General features: G+C 40.1%; 1 protein-coding gene across 1 annotated transcript in view; it reads left to right on the top strand.

Moving 5' to 3' along the window:
- Positions 1-735: 735 nt before the first annotated feature.
- The window catches only part of LOC128642645 (Golgi-associated plant pathogenesis-related protein 1-like), a 122,404-nt gene continuing 98,845 nt past the window's right edge, over positions 736-24,294 (top strand). Inside the window, exons 1-2 of the mRNA XM_053695426.1 lie at positions 736-753; positions 1,278-1,383. Coding sequence (XP_053551401.1) covers positions 736-753; positions 1,278-1,383 — 124 coding nt within the window. The remainder of the gene's footprint in view (positions 754-1,277; positions 1,384-24,294) is intronic.

Here is a 24,294-nt window from a genome sequence, read left to right as displayed (position 1 = left end):
CTATTGGTGTGGTTTCGCAAGTCACAGCAGACTCACTTGATTTACCCAGTGATGGATCAATGAGTGTTATATTAACACAGTACGTGATGTTTGGGTCTAAATCTTTAACATCCAGTCTCTTAACAACCCATGTCCAGGAAGGGATAAAATTTCTGGCTTTCATTTGAGCAGTTTTTGCCTTTATAAGTTGCTGTAACCATGCCAAAGTATTTCTGTGAAAAATCATATGTTTCATTTGATAAATCACACCAAGTTTTATTGATCTGTGTGCATTCTACTTTGTTTTGCCATTCATAAGAATCATACATTTTGTATTTAACATCATAGAGCACTCCACTTGAAATATTTACTGGTGACCATGTTAAAACAGTGTGCATGTTTACTGACGAGAATTTGGGCTTAGGTAAATTACAGCCATCTTGATCTGAATGGGCTTGTTGTAGCAGGAACCAAATGAATAGTATCTTCGCTGCATGAGCAGCCCAGCAGTTGCTGCTACTACACATTGGATCCCGGCAGCTAACCAGTCACATCTTTCTGGGGGCTATTGTGGCTTGAGTTAGCTCCAGTGATTCCTCGTCTGAGCGTGAGTGACGGGCAGTATCCCCTCGAGGGCCTTAATCCTATCCTGAATATCTTCCAACGGAGTCTCAACGAAACCCATATCCGATAAAGAATCGCACCAGAAAGTAGCAGCTTCTCAGTCTCCTTAAATACCCCTCTATCTTTCTGTCCATGGGGTCTCTGAAAAAGGTACTATCCTCAAGAGGAATGGTAGTTTGCTTAGTCAGAGATGAGATAGCTCAGTCCGACTTGGGGATGGCACTCCACAGTTTAAGATAAGATTCAAGGACTGTGAACATCCTCTAAAAATTAGGGGATGGCGAAAACAGGATCCCTGGTTTCTCCCACTCCTTGGAAATGAAGTTCGCCATGCAGAACGGAACCGAGAAAACCTTAGGAGCCTTAGGCCTTTTTTGATAAGACCATATAAAGCTTAGGATTCTTTCTCTTCCTCTGATTTGGGCTCAGAGACATCAGTGATAAGCACTCCTTGAGTAAGAAGCAAAGACGTTCAAGTTTAAATCTGAAATTTATTTCCTCAGGCTCCACTAACTTTTTCTCAGCAGAGTCAGAAGAAGAGATCTCATCTTCAGAAGATGATGAGGAATGATCATCTTCAGAGTGCTGAGACGTACTGAGCAATGCAGTTTCCAAAGTATTATTGATTCCTCGGTCAGAGGAAACATGTTTAACTGTTCTCTTTCTTTTGCCAGGAAAACAAAAAGGCATTCAGCTCAGCAGAAACAACCAACTGTAGCTGTGCTGCAAAGTCTACTGGAAGGCAAACAACCACAGATGATGACTGTGCTGAGCCACAGAGTACTGCTTGTGTAACATTAGGAGACAGAGACTAAGGAAATAGATGTAGCAAGTCTTGGACCACAGAGTCCTGAGAGGTTGAAAGCTCAGAGGGGTTAATAATGTTCGAGATAGCAGAATATGACTTGGGCCTCTTTCAAACAGATGTCCAGCCGACTGAGCAAAATTGAGCAGGAGGGAAAACTTGGGCCTCCTCACAAAACATGCATCTATCTAATTGAGGAATAGCATGATTAGCATCCTCTAATGAAAAACCTAAATTGTCCTCCATATCTATAGAGCCACCCAAACACAGTAAAGGCAATATTAAATGAAAATGTAGCTCGGCCCCTCTAATGATTCCAGCTAAGACTGGTGCACTCACCACCTCCTGGGCTAAAGTAGAGACAACTCCTTTCACAATCGCACTGACTGCTAACTATGATAGCAATAGGAGATTCTGGTCGTGGTGAACAAGCAGGTCCACCCCTCTAGAGCTGAGAAAGTGTGCAAAGCAGTGAATGTAAAGCTGCTGCAGCTCAAACACTAAGCGATCCGCAGGAGGGTCAAAGAAGTCCCCAAAGAGTAAAAGCCCCATTTGAAATAAAGGCTAAATGCCACCTTATGCTCTCAATCCTCAAATATCTACCCTCAGAGTCACGGTAGAAAACATAATTTATGCTTACCTGATAAATTTATTTCTCTTGTAGTGTATCCAGTCCACGGATCATCCATTACTTATGGGATATTCTCCTTCCCAACAGGAAGTTGCAAGAGTCCACCCACAGCAGAGCTGCTACATAGCTCCTCCCCTAACTGCCATATCCAGTCATTCGACCGAAAACATGCAGAGAAAGGAAAAACCATAGGGTGCAGTGGTGACTGTAGTTTAAATGAAAAAATTACCTGCCTTAAAATGACAGGGCGGGCCGTGGACTGGATACACTACAAGAGAAATAAATTTATCAGGTAAGCATAAATTATGTTTTCTCTTGTTAAGTGTATCCAGTCCACGGATCATCCATTACTTATGGGATACCAATACCAAAGCTAAAGTACACGGATGAAGGGAGGGACAAGGCAGGTACTTAAACGGAAGGTACCACTGCCTGAAAAAAACCCTTTCTCCCAAAAATAGCCTCCGAAGAAGCAAAGTATGAAGCGCAGACCAAGACGCCGTCTTGTAAATCTGTTCAACAGAAGCCTCATTTTAAAAAGGCCCAAGTGAAAGCCACAGCTCTAGTAGAATGAGCTGTAAACCCTTCAGGAGGCTGCTGTCCAGCAGTCGCATAAGCTAAATGAATTATACTTTTTAACCAAAAAGAGAGGTTGCTGAAGTCTTTTGACTTCTCCTCTGTCCAGAGTAGACAACAAACAAAGTAAATGTTTGATGAAAATCTGAAGTAGCTCGTAAGTAAAACTTTAAAGCACGAACCACGTCCAAATTGTGTAATAGACGTTCCTTCTTTGAAGAAGGATTAGGATACAAGAATGGAACAACACTCTCTTGAGTGATATTCTTGTTAGATACCACCTTAGGTAAAAAAAAAACAGGTTTGATACGCAGGACTACCTTATCCGTACGGAGGACCAGATAAGGAGAATCACATTGTAAAGCCGATAACTCGTAGACTCTACGAGCCGAGGAAACAGCTACCAAAAAGGAACTTTCCAAGATAAAAAGTTTGATATCTATGGAATGAAGAGGTTCAAACGGAACTCCTTGAAGGTTCTTAATAATCAGGTTTTAAGCTCCATGGCGGAGCAACAGTTTAAACACAGGCTTGGTTATAACCAAAGCCTGACAAAATGCCTGAACGTCTGGAGTATCTGCCAGACGCTTGTGCAAAAGAATAGACAGAGTAGAATCTGTCCTTTTAAGGAACTAGCTGACAACCCTTTTCTCAAAATCATCTTGGAGAAAAGATAATATCCTGGGAATCCTGACTTTACTCCATGAGTAACCCTTGGATTCATACCAATAAGATATTTATGCCATAACTATGTTAAATTTTCCTAGTGACAGGCTTTCATGCCTGTATTAAGGTATCAATGACTGACTCGGAGAAGCCATGCTTTGATAACATCAAGCGTTCAGTCTCCAGGCAGTCCATCTCAGAGAAGTTTAATTTAGATGGTTGAAAGGACCCTAAGGTAGAGGGTTCTGTCTCATAAGCAGAGACCATGATGGAAAGGATGATATGTCCACCAGAACTGCATACCAGGTCCTGCGTGGCCACGCAGGCGCTGTCAAACATACCAAGCACTCTCCTGCTTGATCTTGTACAAAGACCTCCGGAGGGAACTCCCCCTTCCCCGGATGAAAAAGACTGACGACTTAGAAAATCCGCCTCCCAGTTCTCAACACCTGGGAAATGGATAGCTCATAGACAAGAGAGAGTCTCTGTCCAGTGAATTATGTTAAGACTTCTAACATCGCTAGGGAACTTCTGTTCCCCCTTGATGGTTGATGTAAGCCACAGTCGTGATATTGTCCGACTGAAATTTGATGTACCTCAGAGTTGCTAACTGAGGCCAAGCCTGAAGAGCATGGAAGATCGCTCCCAGTTCCAGAATATTTATTAGAAGGAAGGTCTCCTCCTGAGTCCACTATCCCTGAGTCTTCAGGGAGTTCCAGACTGTATCCCAACCTAAAAGGCTGGCATTTGTTTTAACAACTGTCCCATCTGACCTGCGGAAGGTCATACCTTTGGACAGATGGACCCGAGATAGCCACCAGAGAAGAGAATCTCTGGCCTCTTGGTCCAGATTTAAGAGGGGGACAAATCTGTGTAATCCCCGTTCCATTGACTGAGCATGCATAGTTGCAGCGGTCTGAAATGAAGGCATGCAAACGGTACTATGTCCCTTGCCGCTACCATTAAGTCGATTACATTCATGTACCGAGCCACCGAAAGGCACGGATGGAATGAAGAACACGGCAATAATTTAGAAACTTTGACAACCTGGACTACGTCAGGTAAATTTTTCATTTCTACAGAATCTATCAGAGTCCCTAGGAAGGAAACCCTTGAGATCGGGGATAGAGAACTCTTTCCTTGTTCACTTTCCACCCATGCGATCTCAGAAATGCCAGTACTACGTCCGTATGAGACTTGGCAATTTGGATGTTCGACGCCTAAATAAGGGGCCACTTCTATGCCCCGCGGCTGAAGGACCGCCAAAGCGACCCCAGAACCTCCATAAAGATTCTTGGGGCTGTAGTTAACCCAAAGGAAAAAGCTACAAACTGGTAATGCCTGACTAGAAAGGCAAAACTGAAAAAAACAATGGTGAACCTTATGCATCGTAATGTGAGGATAAGCATCCTTTAAATCCATTGTAGTCCTCTATTGACTCTCCTGGATCATAGTTAAGATGGTACGAATAGTTTCCATCTTAAATGATGGAATTCTGAGGAATTTGTTTAAGATCTTTAGATCCAAAATAGGTCTGAAGGTTCCCTCTCCTTGAGAACCACAAACAGATTTGAGAAAAACTCTGTCCCTGTTCCTCTCTTGGAACTGGATGGGTCTCGTACACAACATAAGAATGCCTCTTTCTTTATCTGGTTTGCAGATAATTGTGAAAGGTGAAATCTCCCCTTTTTAGAGGGGAAGCTTTGAAATCCAGAAGATATCTCTGGGATATAATTTAAAATGCTCAGGGATCCTGGGCATCTCTTGCCCACGCCTGGGCGAAGAATGAAAGTCTGCGCCCTACAGGATCCGCTACCGGATAGGGGACCGTTCATGCTGTCTTAGAGGCAGCAGTAGGCTCCTTGGCCTGCTTATCTTTGTTCCAGGTCCGGTTGTCTCCAGACCGTCATGGACTGAGCAAAAGTTCCCTCTTGATTTGCCTTAGAGGAAGTTGATGCCACACCTGCCTTGAAGTTTCGAAAGGCACGAAAATTAGACTTTTTGGTCCTTTGATTTGGACCTGTCCTGAGGAAGGGCGTAACCTTTTCCTCCAGTGATATTAGCAATAATCTCCTTCAAACCAGGCCCGAATAGGATCTGCCCCTTGAAGGGAAGTTAAGTAGCTTATTTATTAAAGTCACGACAGCTGACCATGATATAAGCCATAGCGCTCTGCGCGCCAGTATAGTAAAAACAGAATTCTTAGCCGTTAGTTTAGTCAAATGAACAAAGGCATCAGAAACAAAGGAATTGGCTAGCTTAAGTGCTCTAAGCTTGTCAAGAATATTCATCCAATGGAGTCGCTACCTGTAAAGCCTCATCCAGAGACTCAAACCAGAACGCTGCAGCAGCAGTGACAGGAGCAATGCTTGCAAGGAGCTGCAGGATAAACCTTGTTGAATAAACCTTTTCCTAAGGTAACCCTCTAATTTTTTATCCATTGGCTCTAAAAAAGCACAACTGTCCTCGACAGGGATAGTGGTACGCTTGGCTAGAGTAGAAACTCTTTTCTCCACCTTAGGGACTGTCTTCCATAAGTCCCGTGTGGTGGCATCTGTTAGAAACATTTTTCTAAAAATAGGAGGGGAAGAGAACGGCACACCTGGTCTATCCCATTCCTTATTAATAATTTCTGTAAATCTCTTTAGGTATTGGAAAAACATCAGTACACACCGGCACTGCTTAGTATTTATTCAGTCTACACAATTTCTCTGGCACTGTGATTTTAACACAGTAATTCAGAGCAGCTAAAAACTCCCTGAGCAACCAGTGGAGGATCTCAAGCATAAATTTTAGATGTAGAAATATCGGAATCAGGTTAAATCATCTTCCCTGAGTCAAAAATATCACTCACAGACTGAAGCTCCCCTCAGCTTCTGCATATTGTGAGGCAGTATCAGACATGGTTCTTAACTTGTACTTCATCTGACGAAGATAAAGATCATGATGATTTTATAATCAGACTCCTTAATTTTGTGTTGTATCATAATTACTTTGTATTTGATCAGCAGTTTTACCTGCAAATCAGGGGAACAGCTATGGGGACAGCTTGTGCTCCCACCTACGCCAATTTATATCTAGGCTGGTGGGAGCAACATGTCATCTTCTCAGATGCAAATGCCACATTTGTCGAGCACATACCGCTGTGGCTAAGATACATCGACGATGTGTTCTTCATCTGGGAGGGCCCCCAAAGAGAACTAGACGAATTCCTAAATATCCTAAACACGAATATCTTCAACATCAAACTCACGTGGGAGCTCAGTAAAGAAAGTATAACGTTCCTAGATCTAAAAATCTTCAAAAATCCGGATGGGGAAGTTACTACGGACGTTTATCGAAAAGAAACAGCTACTAACAGCCTTTTACATTCGGACAGCGCTCACTGTCCCCATACTGTAAGGTCCCTCCCAATTGGAGAATTTCTCCGAATGAAAAGGAATTGCTCAGATCCAAAATTATACAAAAAGAGAGCAACGGAATTACAAACTCGACTACAGGCAAGAGGGTACAGTAATCGGTTAATTAAAAAAGCCAGACAAAGAGCTGAAAATACCAACAGAAAACAACTGTATAAAAACAAAATGGCTAAAGATGATACCACCAGAATCATTGTAACGTATTCACCCCAAGTAAGAGAGGTAGTTGATATCCTCAATAAGCATCTGGGGATACTCCAATCAGATCCAATACTGAAGGAGATTGTGGGAGATAGAATCCAAGTGGGATACAGAAGATCGAATAATCTTAAAGATCTCCTAAGCCCCAGTCACTTTGAAAAAAGGAAACGGAAAACGAACCCCATTGCACTAGGAAACTTTAAGTGCAGGAATTGTTCAGTATGCCAACATCTTCTACCACTTAAATCCATAAATGATAGATTCAATCAAACCCACACCATCAATTCTCACATTAATTGCAACACAGAATCCATAATTTATGGAATTACCTGTAGTTGTAATAAAGTCTATGTCGGCATGACGACACGAAAATTCAAGACACGAATGTTGGAACATCTAAGCAACATCAGAAATGCAGACAAAGATTTAAAAGATAAGAAAATTATTAATTCAGTTGCATCTCATTTCCACAAAAATCCACAGATCCAAGATCGCTGATTTCCACTGTTTTGGAATACAGACAGTAAAACTTGGAATCAGAGGGGGCGACATTGAACAACAACTTCTGCGAGCAGAAAGCCGCTGGATTTATCTTCTCAACTCTTTACAACCTTATGGATTAAATGAAAAACATAATTTATGCTTACCTGATAAATTTATTTCTCTTGTAGTGTATCCAGTCCACGGATCATCCATTACTTATGGGACACTAACTCCTCCCCAACAGGAAGTGCAAGAGGATTCACCCAGCAGAGCTGCTATATAGCTCCTCCCCTAACTGCCATTACCAGTCATTCGACCGAAAACATGCAGAGAAAGGAAAACCATAGGGTACAGTGGTGACTGTTGTTTAATGGAAAAATTACCTGCCTTAAAGTGACAGGGCGGGCCGTGGACTGGATACACTACAAGAGAAATAAATTTATCAGGTAAGCATAAATTATGTTTTCTCTTGTTAAGTGTATCCAGTCCACGGATCATCCATTACTTATGGGATACCAATACCAAAGCTAAAGTACATGGATGACGGGAGGGACAGGCAGGCTCTTTATACGGAAGGAACCACTGCCTGAAGAACCTTTCTCCCAAAAACAGCCTCCGAAGAAGCAAAAGTGTCAAATTTGTAAAATTTGGAAAAAGTATGAAGAGAAGACCAAGTTGCAGCCTTGCAAGTCTGTTCAACAGAAGCCTCATTCTAAAGGCCCAAGTGGAAGCCACAGCTCTAGTAGAGTGTGCTGTAATTCTTTCAGGAGGCTGCTGTCCAGCAGTCTCATAGGCTAACCGTATTATGCTACGAAGCCAAAAGGAGAGAGAGGTAGCCAAAGCTTTTTGACCTCTCCTCTGACCAGAATAAACGACAAACAGGGAAGACGTTTGTCGAAAATCCTTAGTTGCCTGTAGATAAAATTTCAGGGCACGGACTACATCTAGATTGTGTAGCAGACGTTCCTTTTTCGAAGAAGGATTAGGACACAAAGATGGAACCACAATCTCTTGATTGATATTCCTGTTAGTGACCACCTTAGGTAGGAACCCAGGTTTAGTACGCAGAACTACCTTGTCTGAATGAAAAATCAGATAAGGAGAATCACAATGTAAGGCAGATAACTCAGAGACTCTTCGAGCCGAGGAAATCGCCATTAAAAACAGAACTTTCCAAGATAACAACTTGATATCAATGGAATGAAGGGGTTCAAACGGAACCCCCTGTAAAACATTAAGAACTAAGTTCAAACTCCATGGTGGAGCAACAGTTTTAAACACAGGCTTGATCCTAGCTAAAGCCTGACAAAAAGCTTGAACGTCCGGAACTTCTGACAGACGTTTGTGTAAAAGAATGGACAGAGCTGAAATCTGTCCCTTTAAGGAACTAGCGGATAAACCCTTTTCTAAACCTTCTTGTAGAAAAGACAATATCCTCGGAATCCTAACCTTACTCCATGAGTAACTCTTGGATTCGCACCAATATAAGTATTTGCGCCATATCTTATGGTAAATCTTTCTGGTAACAGGCTTCCTAGCCTGTATTAAGGTATCAATAACTGACTCAGAAAAACCACGTTTTGATAAAATCAAGCGTTCAATTTCCAAGCAGTCAGCTTCAGAGAAATTAGATTTTGATGTTTGAAGGGACCCTGGATCAGAAGGTCCTGTTTCAGAGGTAGCGACCAAGGTGGACAGGATGACATGTCCACTAGATCTGCATACCAAGTCCTGCGTGGCCATGCAGGCGCTATTAGAATCACTGATGCTCTCTCCTGTTTGATTCTGGCAATCAATCGAGGAAGCATCGGGAAGGGTGGAAACACATAAGCCATCCCGAAGGTCCAAGGTGCTGTCAAAGCATCTATCAGAACTGCTCCCGGATCCCTGGATCTGGACCCGTAACGAGGAAGCTTGACGTTCTGTCGAGACGCCATGAGATCTATCTCTGGTTTGCCCCAACGTCGAAGTATTTGGGCAAAGACCTCCGGATGAAGTTCCCACTCCCCCAGATGAAAAGTTTGACGACTTAAGAAATCCGCCTCCCAGTTCTCCACTCCCGGGATGTGGATTGCTGACAGGTGGCAAGAGTGAGACTCTGCCCAGCGAATTATCTTTGATACTTCCATCATTGCTAGGGAGCTTCTTGTCCCTCCCTGATGGTTGATGTAAGCTACAGTCGTGATGTTGTCCGACTGAAACCTGATGAACCCCCGAGTTGTTAACTGGGACCAAGCCAGAAGGGCATTGAGAACTGCTCTCAATTCCAGAATGTTTATTGGTAGGAGACTCTCCTCCTGATTCCATTGTCCCTGAGCCTTCAGAGAATTCCAGACAGCGCCCCAACCTAGTAGGCTGGCGTCTGTTGTTACAATTGTCCAGTCCGGCCTGCTGAATGGCATCCCCCTGGACAGATGTGGCCGAGAAAGCCACCATAGAAGAGAATTTCTGGTCTCTTGATCCAGATTCAGAGTAGGGGACAAGTCTGAGTAATCCCCATTCCACTGACTTAGCATGCACAATTGCAGCGGTCTGAGATGTAGGCGTGCAAAGGGTACTATGTCCATTGCTGCTACCATTAAGCCGATCACCTCCATGCATTGAGCTACTGACGGGTGTTGAATGGAATGAAGGACACGGCATGCATTTTGAAGCTTTGTTAACCTGTCTTCTGTCAGGTAAATCTTCATTTCTACAGAATCTATAAGAGTCCCCAAGAAGGGAACTCTTGTGAGTGGAAAGAGAGAACTCTTCTTTTCGTTCACCTTCCATCCATGCGACCTTAGAAATGCCAGTACTAACTCTGTATGAGACTTGGCAGTTTGAAAGCTTGAAGCTTGTATCAGAATGTCGTCTAGGTACGGAGCTACCGCAATTCCTCGCGGTCTTAGTACCGCCAGAAGAGCACCCAGAACCTTTGTGAAGATTCTCGGAGCCGTAGCCAATCCGAATGGAAGAGCTACAAACTGGTAATGCCTGTCTAGAAAGGCAAACCTTAGATACCGGTAAAGATCTTTGTGAATCGGTATGTGAAGGTAAGCATCCTTTAAATCCACTGTGGTCATGTACTGACCCTTTTGGATCATGGGTAAAATTGTCCGAATAGTTTCCATTTTGAACGATGGAACTCTTAGGAATTTGTTTAGGCCTGAAAGTTCCCTCTTTTTTGGGAACCACAAACAGATTTGAGTAAAACCCTTGTCCTTGTTCCGACCGCGGAACCGGATGGATCACTCCCATTAATAAAAGATCTTGTACGCAGCGTAGAAACGCCTCTTTCTTTATTTGGTTTGTTGACAACCTTGACAGATGAAATCTCCCTCTTGGGGGAGAGAATTTGAAGTCTAGAAGGTATCCCTGAGATATGATCTCTAACGCCCAGGGATCCTGGACATCTCTTGCCCAAGCCTGGGCGAAGAGAGAAAGTCTGCCCCCACTAGATCCGTTCCCGGATCGGGGGCCCTCGATTCATGCTGTCTTAGGGGCAGCAGCAGGTTTCCTGGCCTGCTTGCCCTTGTTCCAGGACTGGTTAGGTCTCCAGCCTTGTCTGTAGCGAGCAACAGCTCCTTCCTGTTTTGGTGCAGAGGAAGTTGATGCTGCTCCTGCTTTGAAATTACGAAAGGAACGAAAATTAGACTGTCTAGCCTTAGGTTTGGCTCTGTCTTGAGGCAGGGCATGGCCTTTACCTCCTGTAATGTCAGCGATAATTTCTTTCAACCCGGGCCCGAATAAGGTCTGCCCTTTGAAAGGTATATTAAGCAATTTAGATTTAGAAGTAACGTCAGCTGACCAGGATTTTAGCCACAGTGCTCTGCGTGCCTGAATGGCGAATCCGGAATTCTTAGCCGTAAGTTTAGTTAAATGTACTACGGCATCTGAAATAAATGAGTTAGCTAACTTAAGGGCTTTAAGCTTGTGTGTAATCTCATCTAATGGAGCTGATTCAAGTGTCTCTTCCAGAGACTCAAACCAAAATGCTGCTGCAGCCGTGACAGGCGCAATGCATGCAAGAGGTTGCAATATAAAACCTTGTTGAACAAACATTTTCTTAAGGTAACCCTCTAACTTTTTATCCATTGGATCTGAAAAGGCACAGCTATCCTCCACCGGGATAGTGGTACGCTTAGCTAAAGTAGAAACTGCTCCCTCCACCTTAGGGACCGTTTGCCATAAGTCCCGTGTGGTGGCGTCTATTGGAAACATCTTTCTAAATATCGGAGGGGGTGAGAACGGCACACCGGGTCTATCCCACTCCTTAGTAACAATTTCAGTAAGTCTCTTAGGTATAGGAAAAACGTCAGTACTCGCCGGTACCGCAAAATATTTATCCAACCTACACATTTTCTCTGGTATTGCAACTGTGTTACAATCATTCAGAGCCGCTAACACCTCCCCTAGTAATACACAGAGGTTTTCCAGCTTAAATTTAAAATTTGAAATATCTGAATCCAGTTTGTTTGGATCAGAACCGTCACCCGCAGAATGAAGCTCTCCGTCCTCATGTTCTGCAAATTGTGACGCAGTGTCTGACATGGCCCTAATATTATCAGCGCACTCTGTTCTCACCCCAGAGTGATCACGCTTACCTCTTAGTTCTGGTAATTTAGCCAAAACTTCAGTCATAACAGTAGCCATATCCTGTAATGTGATTTGTAATGGCCGCCCAGATGTACTCGGCGCTACAATATCACGCACCTCCCGAGCGGGAGATGCAGGTACTGACACGTGAGGCGAGTTAGTCGGCATAACTCTCCCCTCGTTGTTTGGTGAAATATGTTCAATTTGTACAGATTGACTTTTATTTAAAGTAGCATCAATACAGTTAGTACATAAATTTCTATTGGGCTCCACTTTGGCTTTAGCACATATAGCACAGATATCTTCCTCTGAATCAGACATGTTTAACACACTAGCAAATAAACTAGCAACTTGGAAATACTTTTCAAGTAATTTACTATAATATGAAAACGTACTGTGCCTATAAGAAGCACAGAAAAAAGTTATGACAGTTGAAAATTAATAAACTGAAAAGTTATAGCATCAAATCTTTGTAAAAAACACAATTTTAGCAAAGGATTGCTCCCATTAGCAAAGGATAACTAACCCTGATAGCTAACAGTGAGAGAGATCAGTAAACTGTCATAAATTAAATAAAACGACTGCCAAGTGGAAAAAAATAGTGCCCAAAACATTTTTTCACCCAGTACCTCAGAAAATTAAACGATTTTACATGCCAGCAAAAAACGTTTAACATTAATAAATTGAGTGTTATTAAAAAGCCTGTTGCTAGTCCCTGCAAATTAGGCTAAAGTTTTATGCATACAGTATAATTCCAGTGAAGTGCCATTCCCCAGAATACTGAAGTGTAAAATATACATACATGACAGCCTGATACCAGTTGCTGCTACTGCATTTAAGGCTGAGTTTACATTATATCGGTATGGCAGAATTTTCTCATCAATTCCATTGTCAGAAAATAATAAGCTGCTACATACCTCTTTGCAGATTAATCTGCCCGCTGTCCCCTGATCTGAAGTTTACCTCTCCTCAGATGGCCGAGAAACAGCAATTTGATCTTAACTACTCCGGCTAAAATCATAGAAAAACTCAGGTAGATTCTTCTTCAAATTCTACCAGAGAAGGAATAACACACTCCGGTGCTATTATAAAATAACAAACTTTTGATTGAAGGTATGAAACTAAGTATAATCACCACAGTCCTCTCACACATGCTATCTATTCGTTGGGTGCAAGAGAATGACTGGTAATGGCAGTTAGGGGAGGAGCTATATAGCAGCTCTGCTGGGTGAATCCTCTTGCACTTCCTGTTGGGGAGGAGTTAGTGTCCCATAAGTAATGGATGATCCGTGGACTGGATACACTTAACAAGAGAAATAACAATTTTTTTACTTATCTATAATAAGACATAATAAATATGGTTCTTTTCTCAAAATCTGATATACGCTAATTTTCATAAACACGGGAAGACACAGATACATATACAGTCCATAAGGAGTGTGATGTATCAGTATTATAACCAAATTGGAATTATTTGTAATTTTATGCTCCTGTATAAGTATTTCTCTTCACTAAACACAAATAAACACAATTTCTATATAATTATTAGGGTCTTTTTCACTATTAGTTATTTTAGTCACTCATAGAGTTTTGTTGTTTTGTCTAGTTGGCACAAGCACTTTTTAAGAAAATTTGCAAAAACTAAATTTCATTTAGAATTAATGATGAATAAATTTAATGACACAATTAATGTAAAGAATAAATACACACATACACAATCACCAATTGTATAATCTGCACTTCTTATTTATTTTTATTAAGTTTATAATTTATAACACAATATATCAACTATTATATACACAATTATTTGATACACTTTGGAATTAATATACACATTATGAAGCCTGACATGAAATTTGTCAGAATAAGGGTTTTAAATATTTTAAATTATTAGTTCACACAGTCACAGTGGGACTATTGTTGGCTCAGTTTTATATAAATAAATAAATGTTTGATGGAGAGAGTCTGATACATAATATCAATTTTGCGTATCTAGATAATATTTTAGGAGCAATTGTTATAAATATTTAATAAATGCACACATCACTAGTGTATAAACACAATAGTTATAAACCTGTATGAAGGATGAATTTTCTGTATTTAATATAGAAGAGAAATGAACGATATCATCAAATACATTTAATCCAATTTCTCTATGATAGAATTGTAACAAATAAGAACAATATTACATTATGAGCATATCACAATTGAAGTGAGAAGTTATATTTCAAAGTGATTCCTCCTGTATACAGACACGAAACTGGATGTTTCTAATTGGTCAAGATGAATGAAGGAGGAGGAGTGAGACTCATAAATAGCCGCGTTTCCCGCGGCACCCTGCCTTTTGATAAAGCCGGAAACCCGGCGAAACATGTCAAGGGAGGAAGGGGGAGCTTATGGGAGCTCGTTGTAGTTTTTAAGTTCATACTTGCTGGCAATATTTCTTTAACTAGAACTATGTACAAGTAACTGGTGTCACTAAGACTATATAGGTATTAAACAAACTCGAGATCTGTACCCTAGTTGACTTAAAATTTATGTTGAAGCAATATTAATAGCTGATATCTCGAGACATCTATTGTATATAGTGAAGCGTGTCACAATGGCAATAGTCCGCATTACACTTATACTACTTAGTAAGTAGTACCATTGCAAACCCACAGACTAATAGCGCTCTGCTAATATAGCTCTTTTTATAATCTACTCACTGAATATAGACTGTATTGAAGCGGCAGAGCAGGGAATGATGTGTCTTTCATAACTGACACTGAGCAATGAGCACCTATACTGGCAGCGTTCCAGATCATAAAGACGCTGAATAGACTCACAGGGAATCAAGTATTTAGGAGCTCTCTGCCGACAAAGTCCTTTTTTTATTAAGCTAACTGAGGCTGCATAATAGCAGCTAGCAGAATTTGAGGTGTCACTTGGTTTGATACCTAATAGAAATAAGCGTTATAATTGGCAGCAGTCCAAACTATATGAACGCTGCTAGGATACCAATGTTATGTTGAATCGAAACTAGCTACTGTTTATATAATCTGTGTCACCAGTACTCCAGTTGATATAAGGGAACTGTAGTTAGAACTATTATACAATATTTGGTGATATACAGATTATAATGATACAGAATAGACTCGAGACCCGCACTTAAATTGATTTACAATTTGCACTTAAGCATAACAGCTGATACCTCGAGACAGCTACAATGTATAGTGAAGCGGGTCACAGACGGCAACGGCTCACATTACATTCAGGCTATCTAATTAAATAGCACCATTGCAAACCTACACAGAAATAGCTCTTTGCTAACATAGCCATTCTTAACAATTTATTTATTAAATAGAGGCTGTAATGAAGCGACAGAGCTGGGAATGATGTATCCTTTATTATCAACATTTAGCAATGAGAAATGAAACTGGCAGCGTTCCACATAATATAGACGCTGAATTAACTCGCAGGGAAACCCAAAATTAGGAGCTCCCTGCTGACAGAGTTCTTTTTTTCACTTAGCCAATTGGGACTGCACTACAGCAGCTAGTATAGTTTTAGGTGTCACTTGGTTTGATACCTATATGAATAAGCGTCAGAATTGGCAGCTGCCCAAACCATATGAACGCTGCTAGGATATAAATGTAATGCTGAATTAAAATTAACCACTGGCTTTGTAATCAGTATCACTAACACTACAGTTGATTTAATAGAACTATATTTAATACATTAGTTTCTAATGGGCTTAATGTCAGCTCTTAGAACAATATAATTTACTCTTGTATATCTGTTGTGTTTTACTCTAATCAAAGTTCAATCAGGGTCTATGAGTAAATATAGTCAGGCTGTATCACGCCTGCAAAAAGTTTACACCAAGCACTTTAACCCTTTTTCTCGCCACATGTATTCTGGTAACAGAGACATCTAACAATCTCAATTGATTAAGCTGTTGGTTAATCAAATATTTAACCCCCTATATAGGGATATATGATATAATTTACAGAACCAAGAACTTTATCAGTATCAATTGTATAAATTCATTATTCTATTTACCTAATATAAGGGGGCTTTGCCTCCCACTGTTCAAATAGGTTTCAGTGTGTTTTACAACCAGTATGATGTTAACTTTATAAAATTGTTAACTGTATATGCAGTTAACCAATGTTATAATTGATCATATATAATATGATTGCTACAGGGCACAACTTTATCTATGTGTTTAACATATAACACTATTGTTACCTATTTTTTATGTGATTTACCTTACCATTAAGGATACATTAGGTGAGAGTGCCAGCTGCTTTTGCAGAGATCATATCACCTTACCAACCATACTTTCTTGACCCCAATTGATATTTTCTAGTGATACATAAACCAGCGGCTCTCTAATTTGCCATTTGTTGACCACTAACCAGAGGTTCTAGTGTTTCATATCCAGTCTTTGTACTGGGAACTCGAGACCAGCATTTTAGTTTTAAATCCCAGATTTTAATATTTCTAATAAAGATTTATGTTTTAATTAGTGTGTTTCTTTTTCCAACTCCATATAATTGGGGGTCTTTTGAGTGCTTATTAGTATCTTTTTCGGTTAGTTTCTTTTGCTAACCAATTTGTCATGGTTCTTAACGCATCTGTATGCTCTGTATCTACCCCCAGAGCTATCTTGCTTTCCTTTAATTTTAGGTAGTCTGACTAATACCGCTGCCAGAGTATTATTCATAACTTTCGCCATGTCTTGTAAAATAAACGCTATGGGCGCCCTTGATGTACTTGGCGCCATTTGAGCGTGAGTCCCTGAAGCGTGAGTCGAAGAGTCTGATACGTGGGGAGAGTTAGTCGGCATAACTTCCCCCTCGACAGAATCCTCTGGTAAAATAAACGCTATGGGCGCCCTTGATGTACTTGGCGCCATTTGAGCGTGAGTCCCTGAAGTGGGAGTCAAAGGGTCTGACACGTGGGGAGAGTTAGTCGGCATAACTTCCCCCTCGACAGAAATCCTCTGGTGATAATTTTTTAAAGACAAAAAATGATCTTTATTGCTTAACATGAAATCAGTACATTTGGTACACATTCTAAGATGGGGTTCCACCATGGCTTTTAAACATAATGAACAAAGAGTTTCCTCTATGTCAGACATGTTTGTACAGACTAGTAATGAGACTAGTAAGCTTGGAAAACACTTTAAATCAAGTTAACAAGCAAATATAAAAAAATGTTACTGTGCCTTTAAGAGAAACAAATTTTGTCAAAATTTGAAAAACAGTGAAAAAAGGCAGTAAATCAAACGAAATTTTTACAGTATATGTAATAAGTTAACAGAGCATTGCACCCACTTACAAATGAATGATTAACCCCTTAATGTAAAAAACGGATCAAAAAAACAACATAGACGTTTTTTAACAGACAAAACAAACTGCCACAGCTGTACTGTGGTCTTACCTTCCCTATAACCGATTTTGGAAGTCTTTTTAGCCCTTTAGAGATGTCCTATAGTAATCATGGGACTGCTGAGGGAAACTGGATGATTCATTTTGTAATTTTAACTGCGCAAAAAAGCGCTAAAATTGGCCCCTCCCACTCATATTACAACAGTGGAAAGCCTCAGGAAACTGTTTCTAAGCAAAATTTAAGCCAGCCATGTGGAAAAAAATAGGCCCCAATCAAGTTTTATCACCAAAGCATATATAAAAACGATTAAACATGCCAGCAAACGTTTTATATTGCAAATTTACAGGAGTATATAACTCTCATAGTAAGCCTGATACTAGTCGCTATTAAATCACTGTATTTAGGCTTAACTTACATTAATCCGGTATCAGCAGCATTTTCTAGCAAATTCCATCCCTAGAAAAACTTATAACTGCACATACCTTATAGCAGGATAACCTGCACGCCATTCCCCCTCTGAAGTTACCTCACTCTTCAGACATATGTGAGAACAGCAGTGGATCTTAGTTACTTCTTACACCACTTTCCTCTTACTACCTCCAGCTATGTTGAGAGCTTGCAAGAGAATGACTGGATATGGCAGTTAGGGGAGGAGTTATGTAGCAGCTCTGCTGTGGGTGGACTCTTGCAACTTCCTGTTGGGAAGGAGAATATCCCATAAGTAATGGATGATCCGTGGACTGGATACACTTAACAAGAGAAAGGGTAAGATCTAAACCTCTTGTCGAAAGAACAATCCCTGCTTTAAAGGTATAATCACCCAAGCTGCTCATAATAAATTAATATCCTGAGAGGAATATTTTAACAGCCCCTTGATCACTTACATGAGGAAAATGAGGTGCCAGCCGGTCACCTGCTTTTTATATACCCAATAAGGGAAGCCATAAATAGAAAAATAAAAAGGACTTACCCTCCATGATCTCTGCTGTGGAGCAGACACAGCCTTCCAGGTCTGACAGCATACCTCGTTCACTTCTGACAGGGACCTGAGATACAAAGGAAAGCAGTGTAAGCTTCACCGGTTGCCAGAAGGGGTGTTAGCAGACATACACTGGAAATAGGCTAGGAAAGCTTCCCTGTGACATCCAGATGCTAACTTTCACCACAACTCTTACTAAGAGGATTACATGGCTACTCCAAGAACCTCAGTCCTGTCATGCAGGGAACTACCCATTAAAGGACGTATGACCCAATTATTCAGAGCACATTCTCTGCCTACCTCCTTTTAGTAGACAAGGAAAAGAATTACTGTGGAAGTAGGGGAAGTAGGAAGGATACTTGGCTAGGGTGTCTTTGCCTCATCCTGATGGCCAGAAGTTGTATTCCCAACAGTAATTAATGCATTTGAGGACTCTACCTGCCATTAGAAAGAAAACTAATATTTGAGGCCTCTCGTCACACATAAAAGACAAAAACTGCAAAAATTAGACCCATATATTTATTTGTATAAACAATATTTTTTATGTAAGGATCCTAGAATTTTACTTCTGGCTTACAACTTTTTGCATACTTATACCAAATCACCATTGTCTGGGTCCTAAGAAGTATGTAGATGACTTATTACTAAGCTCCTAAATCTGAAATACATTTGTTTTCAATATCATCACGTACATAATAATACAGAGGAAGCCATAAATCAACATTGCTTAAAAGAGCATTTTAATGGAAACTATAGGTATAAGATCCTACAATCTGATATACACATTGCTTGTATTTGCCAGCCACCACCAACAAAAGATGCAATACAGTAGATCCCAAACTAAATATCTGCTCCCTTTATGCATCTGCAATTGCAAACTATAGTGCAGAAGATCAGACCCCAGAACAGAAACATAGCCTCCTGCCCCCTTATGCCAAATATATGCCACAGCAAATTACTGTCGAGATACATTGTCCTACTGTATTTATTATGCCATATATATGCCACATTAGACCAAAACCAAACCAATGTCCAACGTACCCTTTTCTGCTGAAAATATGCCACATCAGACCCCAGGACCAAAATCCCTCTTACACTTCTATTTATAATAGATATATACTAAATCAGACCAGTTGCACCAGAACAGATACATGGTCCCCTGAGCTCCTCTTTGGCCAGATAAGTGCCACATTAGATCCCAACCCCAGACAAGATGCATGACTCCCTTAAGTACTTTAGAAAGTTTATGTGCCACATCCGTACCACAGACCAGGGCCTCTAGTTATCAACATGTCTACTTACCTGCCTTCGCCGGCCCAATACGCCCGCCTAAGCTCGCCTACCATCGCCGCGGCGGACCTGAATAAGCTCGCCAAAGTTATCAAAAATGCTGTCAAAAAGCCGTGCACCAAGTACGGGGCGATGATCTTGCTGCTCTTCGGCTTTTTCCCAGCTTTATTGATAAGCTGTCACTAAGCACCCACACTAAACTACACTGTTCTACCCCCTATACCGGCGCCCCTCGCAACTAAATAAAGTTATTAACCCCTAAACCGCCGCTCCTAGACCCCGCCACAACTATAATAAATGTATTAACCCCTAAACCTCTGCTCCCAGAGCCCACTGCCACCTACATTATACCTAGTAACCCCTATCCTGCCCCCCCCTATACCGCCGCCACCTATAATAAATTTATTAAATAGCTACAATATAATTATTAGTTATATTGTAGCTATATTAGGGTTTATTTTATAGGTAAGTATTTAGTTTTAAATAGGATTAATTTAGTTAATAAGAATAATATTTATTTAGATGTATTTAATTAATATTTAAGTTAGGTGGGTGTTAGGGTTAGACTTAGGTTTAGGGGGTTAATAATTTTATTATAGTTGCGGCGGGGTCCAGGGGACCGGCGGTTTAGGGGTTAACATATTTATTATAGTGGCGGCGGGGTCCGGGAGCGGTGGTTTAGGGGTTAATCAGTTTATTAGAGTGGTGGTGGGCTCCGGGAGCGGCGGTTTAGGGGGTAATACATTTATTTAGTTGCAGCGGTGTAGGGGGGGACAGATTAGGGGTGTTTAGGGGTACATGTTAGGGTGTTGGGTACAGACATCTCCCATAGGAATCAATGGGATGTCGGGCAGCAGCGAACATGAACATTCGCTATGGTCAGACTCCCATTGATACCTATGGGATCCGCCGCCTCCAGGGATTGAAAACCAGGTACGCTAGGCCGGAAAAGTGCAGAGCGTACCTGCTAGTCATTTGATAACTAGCAAAAGTAGTCAGATTGTGCTGAACTTGCGTTGGGAACATCTGGAGTGACGTAAGAATCGATCTGTGTCGGACTGAGTCCGGCGGATCGAAGCTTACGTCACTATATTCTACTTTGCCGGGCAGCAGGGCTTGATAACTAAGGCGAATCAGGCTCGCCACAAATACGCTGCGGAATTCCAGCGTGTTTGAGGTTGACGGCTTGATAACTAGGCCTCCAGTTGTTCAGTCCTCCACAGCCTCATTATGCTAGGTAAATTCCATTTTACTTACAGCTCATGACTAGATTAGTGTGTTTAGACACATACAGACCTATAAATGTCTACACATATGGACACACACACTACTACAAACTAGGCATTCTTTGAGCACAGGGCTTATTGAAGCAGGAATCCCTAAGTTATAATGAGATACAAGCAACCGTTTGCAATAAGATTTTTTTCTATTCCTCTGAGCGAGGCCCCATCATGAGTGAGGCCTTAGGCAATAGCCTATTTGGCCTAATGGTAGAGCCTTCTCTGGAGATTGGCTCCTCCAAATAAGTCAACTTCTGTTACTTAACTTCTCCAAATAAGGATATAGTCAGTGAATCAATGAGGTGCAGGCATATGTATGTATGCCCTAAATCACTGGCCACATAATTGTCTGGAGCAGCTAGGGGTGTCAACTTTTTTTTTGAAGAAAATAAGGAATTTTAAATAGGAAATCAACAAATTCTACAGTTACTGGGAAAAAAACAACAACTTTATTTTACAGTTTGGTACAAAAAATAATTCATACAAATCATCTTCATTCACACAGTCTAGTTTAATACATTCAACAACGTTTTGCAAATCTGTGACTTCTATTTCTCATTTAAATCACAGGTGGAGTAAAGACATTAAACTATCAGATACATCAACATTAATAACTAAATCAGATTTACAAGAGTACAATATTATATGTTTGAAATTAATGACATTACATTTTAAATAAATAATAGAAATAATGGTCTAAGATCAGATAAATAATGGAGCCTGGGAGACTTTTAAAAAGTTTGAACATATAAGAGAGATCCCTGATAATAAAGTAATGCTGACAGCTACTAGCGAAGTACCCTGTTGCTGGTCTTTCTATGGGCTTATATTTTTAATGAACGGAGGGAGGGCACAATAGCAGAACCCATGATTTTGTAACCAATAAAAAACTTAACAACCAGCAACGTGTAGGGGTTTAAAATACATTTAATTTATTTACTCATTTTTAAAAGACCAAATAAAAAATCCATTCATTTTAAACTTGGGAGGATCATTTAAGGATAATTCTGTTTCAACTAAAGTTTGTGTACAGCTTATGCACGTTTGGTACACATTGATCAAGGGCGTATTGGCTAATAAGTATAATTATATAAGAGGACAACAAGACGCCTTCAAAATGATTAATTTTTTTTTTTACTGAGGACAGGAACGTGTTTTTGACACTGATACAATTTAAAATACCCCTGTTTGATGCCACAAAGTAACATAACATTAGTTGCTTGTAATATGTTAATTTATTTTAGCGTACTCTGTTGCGCTTTATAATATGTTGTTATATACAGGGAGTGCAGAATTATTAGGCAAATGAGTATTTCTTTCATGTAATTAGCAAGAGTCCATGAGCTAGTGACGTATGGGATATACATTCCTACCAGGAGGGGCAAAGTTTCCCAAACCTTAAAATGCCTATAAATACACCCCTCACCACACCCACAATTCAGTTTTACAAACTTTGCCTCCCGTGGAGGTGGTGAAGTAAGTTTGTGCTAGATTCTACGTTGATATGCGCTTCGCAGCAGGCTGGAGCCCGGTTTTCCTCTCAGCGTGCAGTGAATGTCAGAGGAATGTGAAGAGAGTATTGCCTATTTGAATTCAATGGTCTCCTTCTACGGGATCTATTTCATAGGTTCTCTGTTATCGGTCGTAGAGATTCATCTCTTACCTCCCTTTTCAGATTGACGATATACTCTTATATACCATTACCTCTACTGATTCTCGTTTCAGTACTGGTTTGGCTATCTGCTATATGTAGATGAGTGTCCTGGGGTAAGTAAGTCTTATTTTTTGTGACACTCTAAGCTATGGTTGGGCACTTTATACGTAAAGTTCTAAATATATGTCTTTAAACTTATATTTGCCATGATTCAGAATAATCAGTATTCCATCTTTCAGACTGTCAGTTTCATTATTTGGGAAAATGCATATGAATGAAATATTTTTTCTTACCTTAAGAAATTTTCTAATTGACTTTTTTCCTTGCGGGCTGTTAGGCTCGTGGGGGCAGAAAATGCTTCAATTTATTGCGTCATTCTTGGCACAAACTTTTTTGGCGCAAAATTTTGTCATTTCCGGCGCCATAGTTGACGCCGGAAGTTTACACGTGGTTGCGTCATTTTTGACGCATGTGTGTTACAGATGTTTTTTTGCGCCAAAAAGTGTGGGCGTCATACTTGGCGCCAAAAGATGTGGGCGTCATACTTGGAGCCACTTTTTTTCACATTATTTAAGTCTCACTTTTTTGTTGCTTCTGGTTGCTAGAGGCTTGTTTGTTTTGCATTTTTTCCCCATTCCTGAAACTGTCATTTAAGGAATTTGATAATTTTGCTTTATATGTTGTTTTTTTCTATTACATATTGCAAGATTTTCCATAAATTATTCCTGGATCAGAACATACTGAGGGATTCCTGTTGACTAAGAAGTCCTACCAAAGCTAAGTTCATTTATTTTAAATGTTATGAATCTTTATCTTTAGCTATGGTTTGTAATAAGTTATCATGATAAACTTTTACATGCAGAATCCATTAGTATTTATGCTTTATGTATTGCTTTTCTTTTTACATCTTATGTACAAGATATACTTAGAAAATTTATAAGAATATTTTTCTGATTCTAGGTTAAGGCTTTGTCTGACTTTGCGCCTTCTATTAAAAAATTTGTAGGTCTTTTTCAAACTTCTTTTTTATGAAGTTTCAAATGACCAACAACATACTGAATTATCCTTCTCTGATGATGTTTTTTCTCTTTCAGAACTTTTCTTCATCAGATATTGACACTAACAAATCTACTTTTTTATTTTTTATTAGAGTACATTTGTTTTTTGTTGAAAAGGTGTTGATTATTTTGGATATTGAGGTAACTAGTTCTTTTTCAAAACTAGCTAACATTTTATTTCTGCTTATTTTATCTTCTGTGTCTTCAGAGGTTTTTTTCCATTCCTTCATACTAGGGAATGGAATAGGCTGACAATTTTCTTCAAAGGTTTTAAATTATATTCTTTGCCGACAGTTAAATTCAATTTTGAGGGTTCTCCAATTTAATGGGGCTATCTCTACTCCTGCTAAATTATGCTATTGTTTCTATAGCAAAATAGTATTTATTTTCTTTTTAAATGGTTGTATCCTATTTAAGGAAATTTTTTATTTTCAGGTACTTTTCTTGGACCTGTAATTTATTTGGATGATGTTGCTTTTGCTCCATTTTTTCTGTTTACTTTAAAGATCAAGTATCAGAGTATGTATTATTTAGCATTGTTAAGGGACAAAGTCTACTGCTCATTTGAGGTTCAGACTGGGTGCTGTTGCATTTGTCTTGTTGTCTTGCATTTTTGTTTATGCAAGTCCGGTGTGTTCTGGTCCCTTAACTGGATTAACATGCTAATAATTTTATTTGTTTCTTCATTTTTA

The sequence above is a fragment of the Bombina bombina genome, chromosome 12 (assembly GCF_027579735.1).
Source record: "Bombina bombina isolate aBomBom1 chromosome 12, aBomBom1.pri, whole genome shotgun sequence".
NCBI classification, from domain to species: domain Eukaryota; kingdom Metazoa; phylum Chordata; class Amphibia; order Anura; family Bombinatoridae; genus Bombina; species Bombina bombina.
The sequence above is the reverse complement of the archived record's forward strand: the minus strand, read 5'-3'. Positions and strand labels throughout refer to the sequence as shown.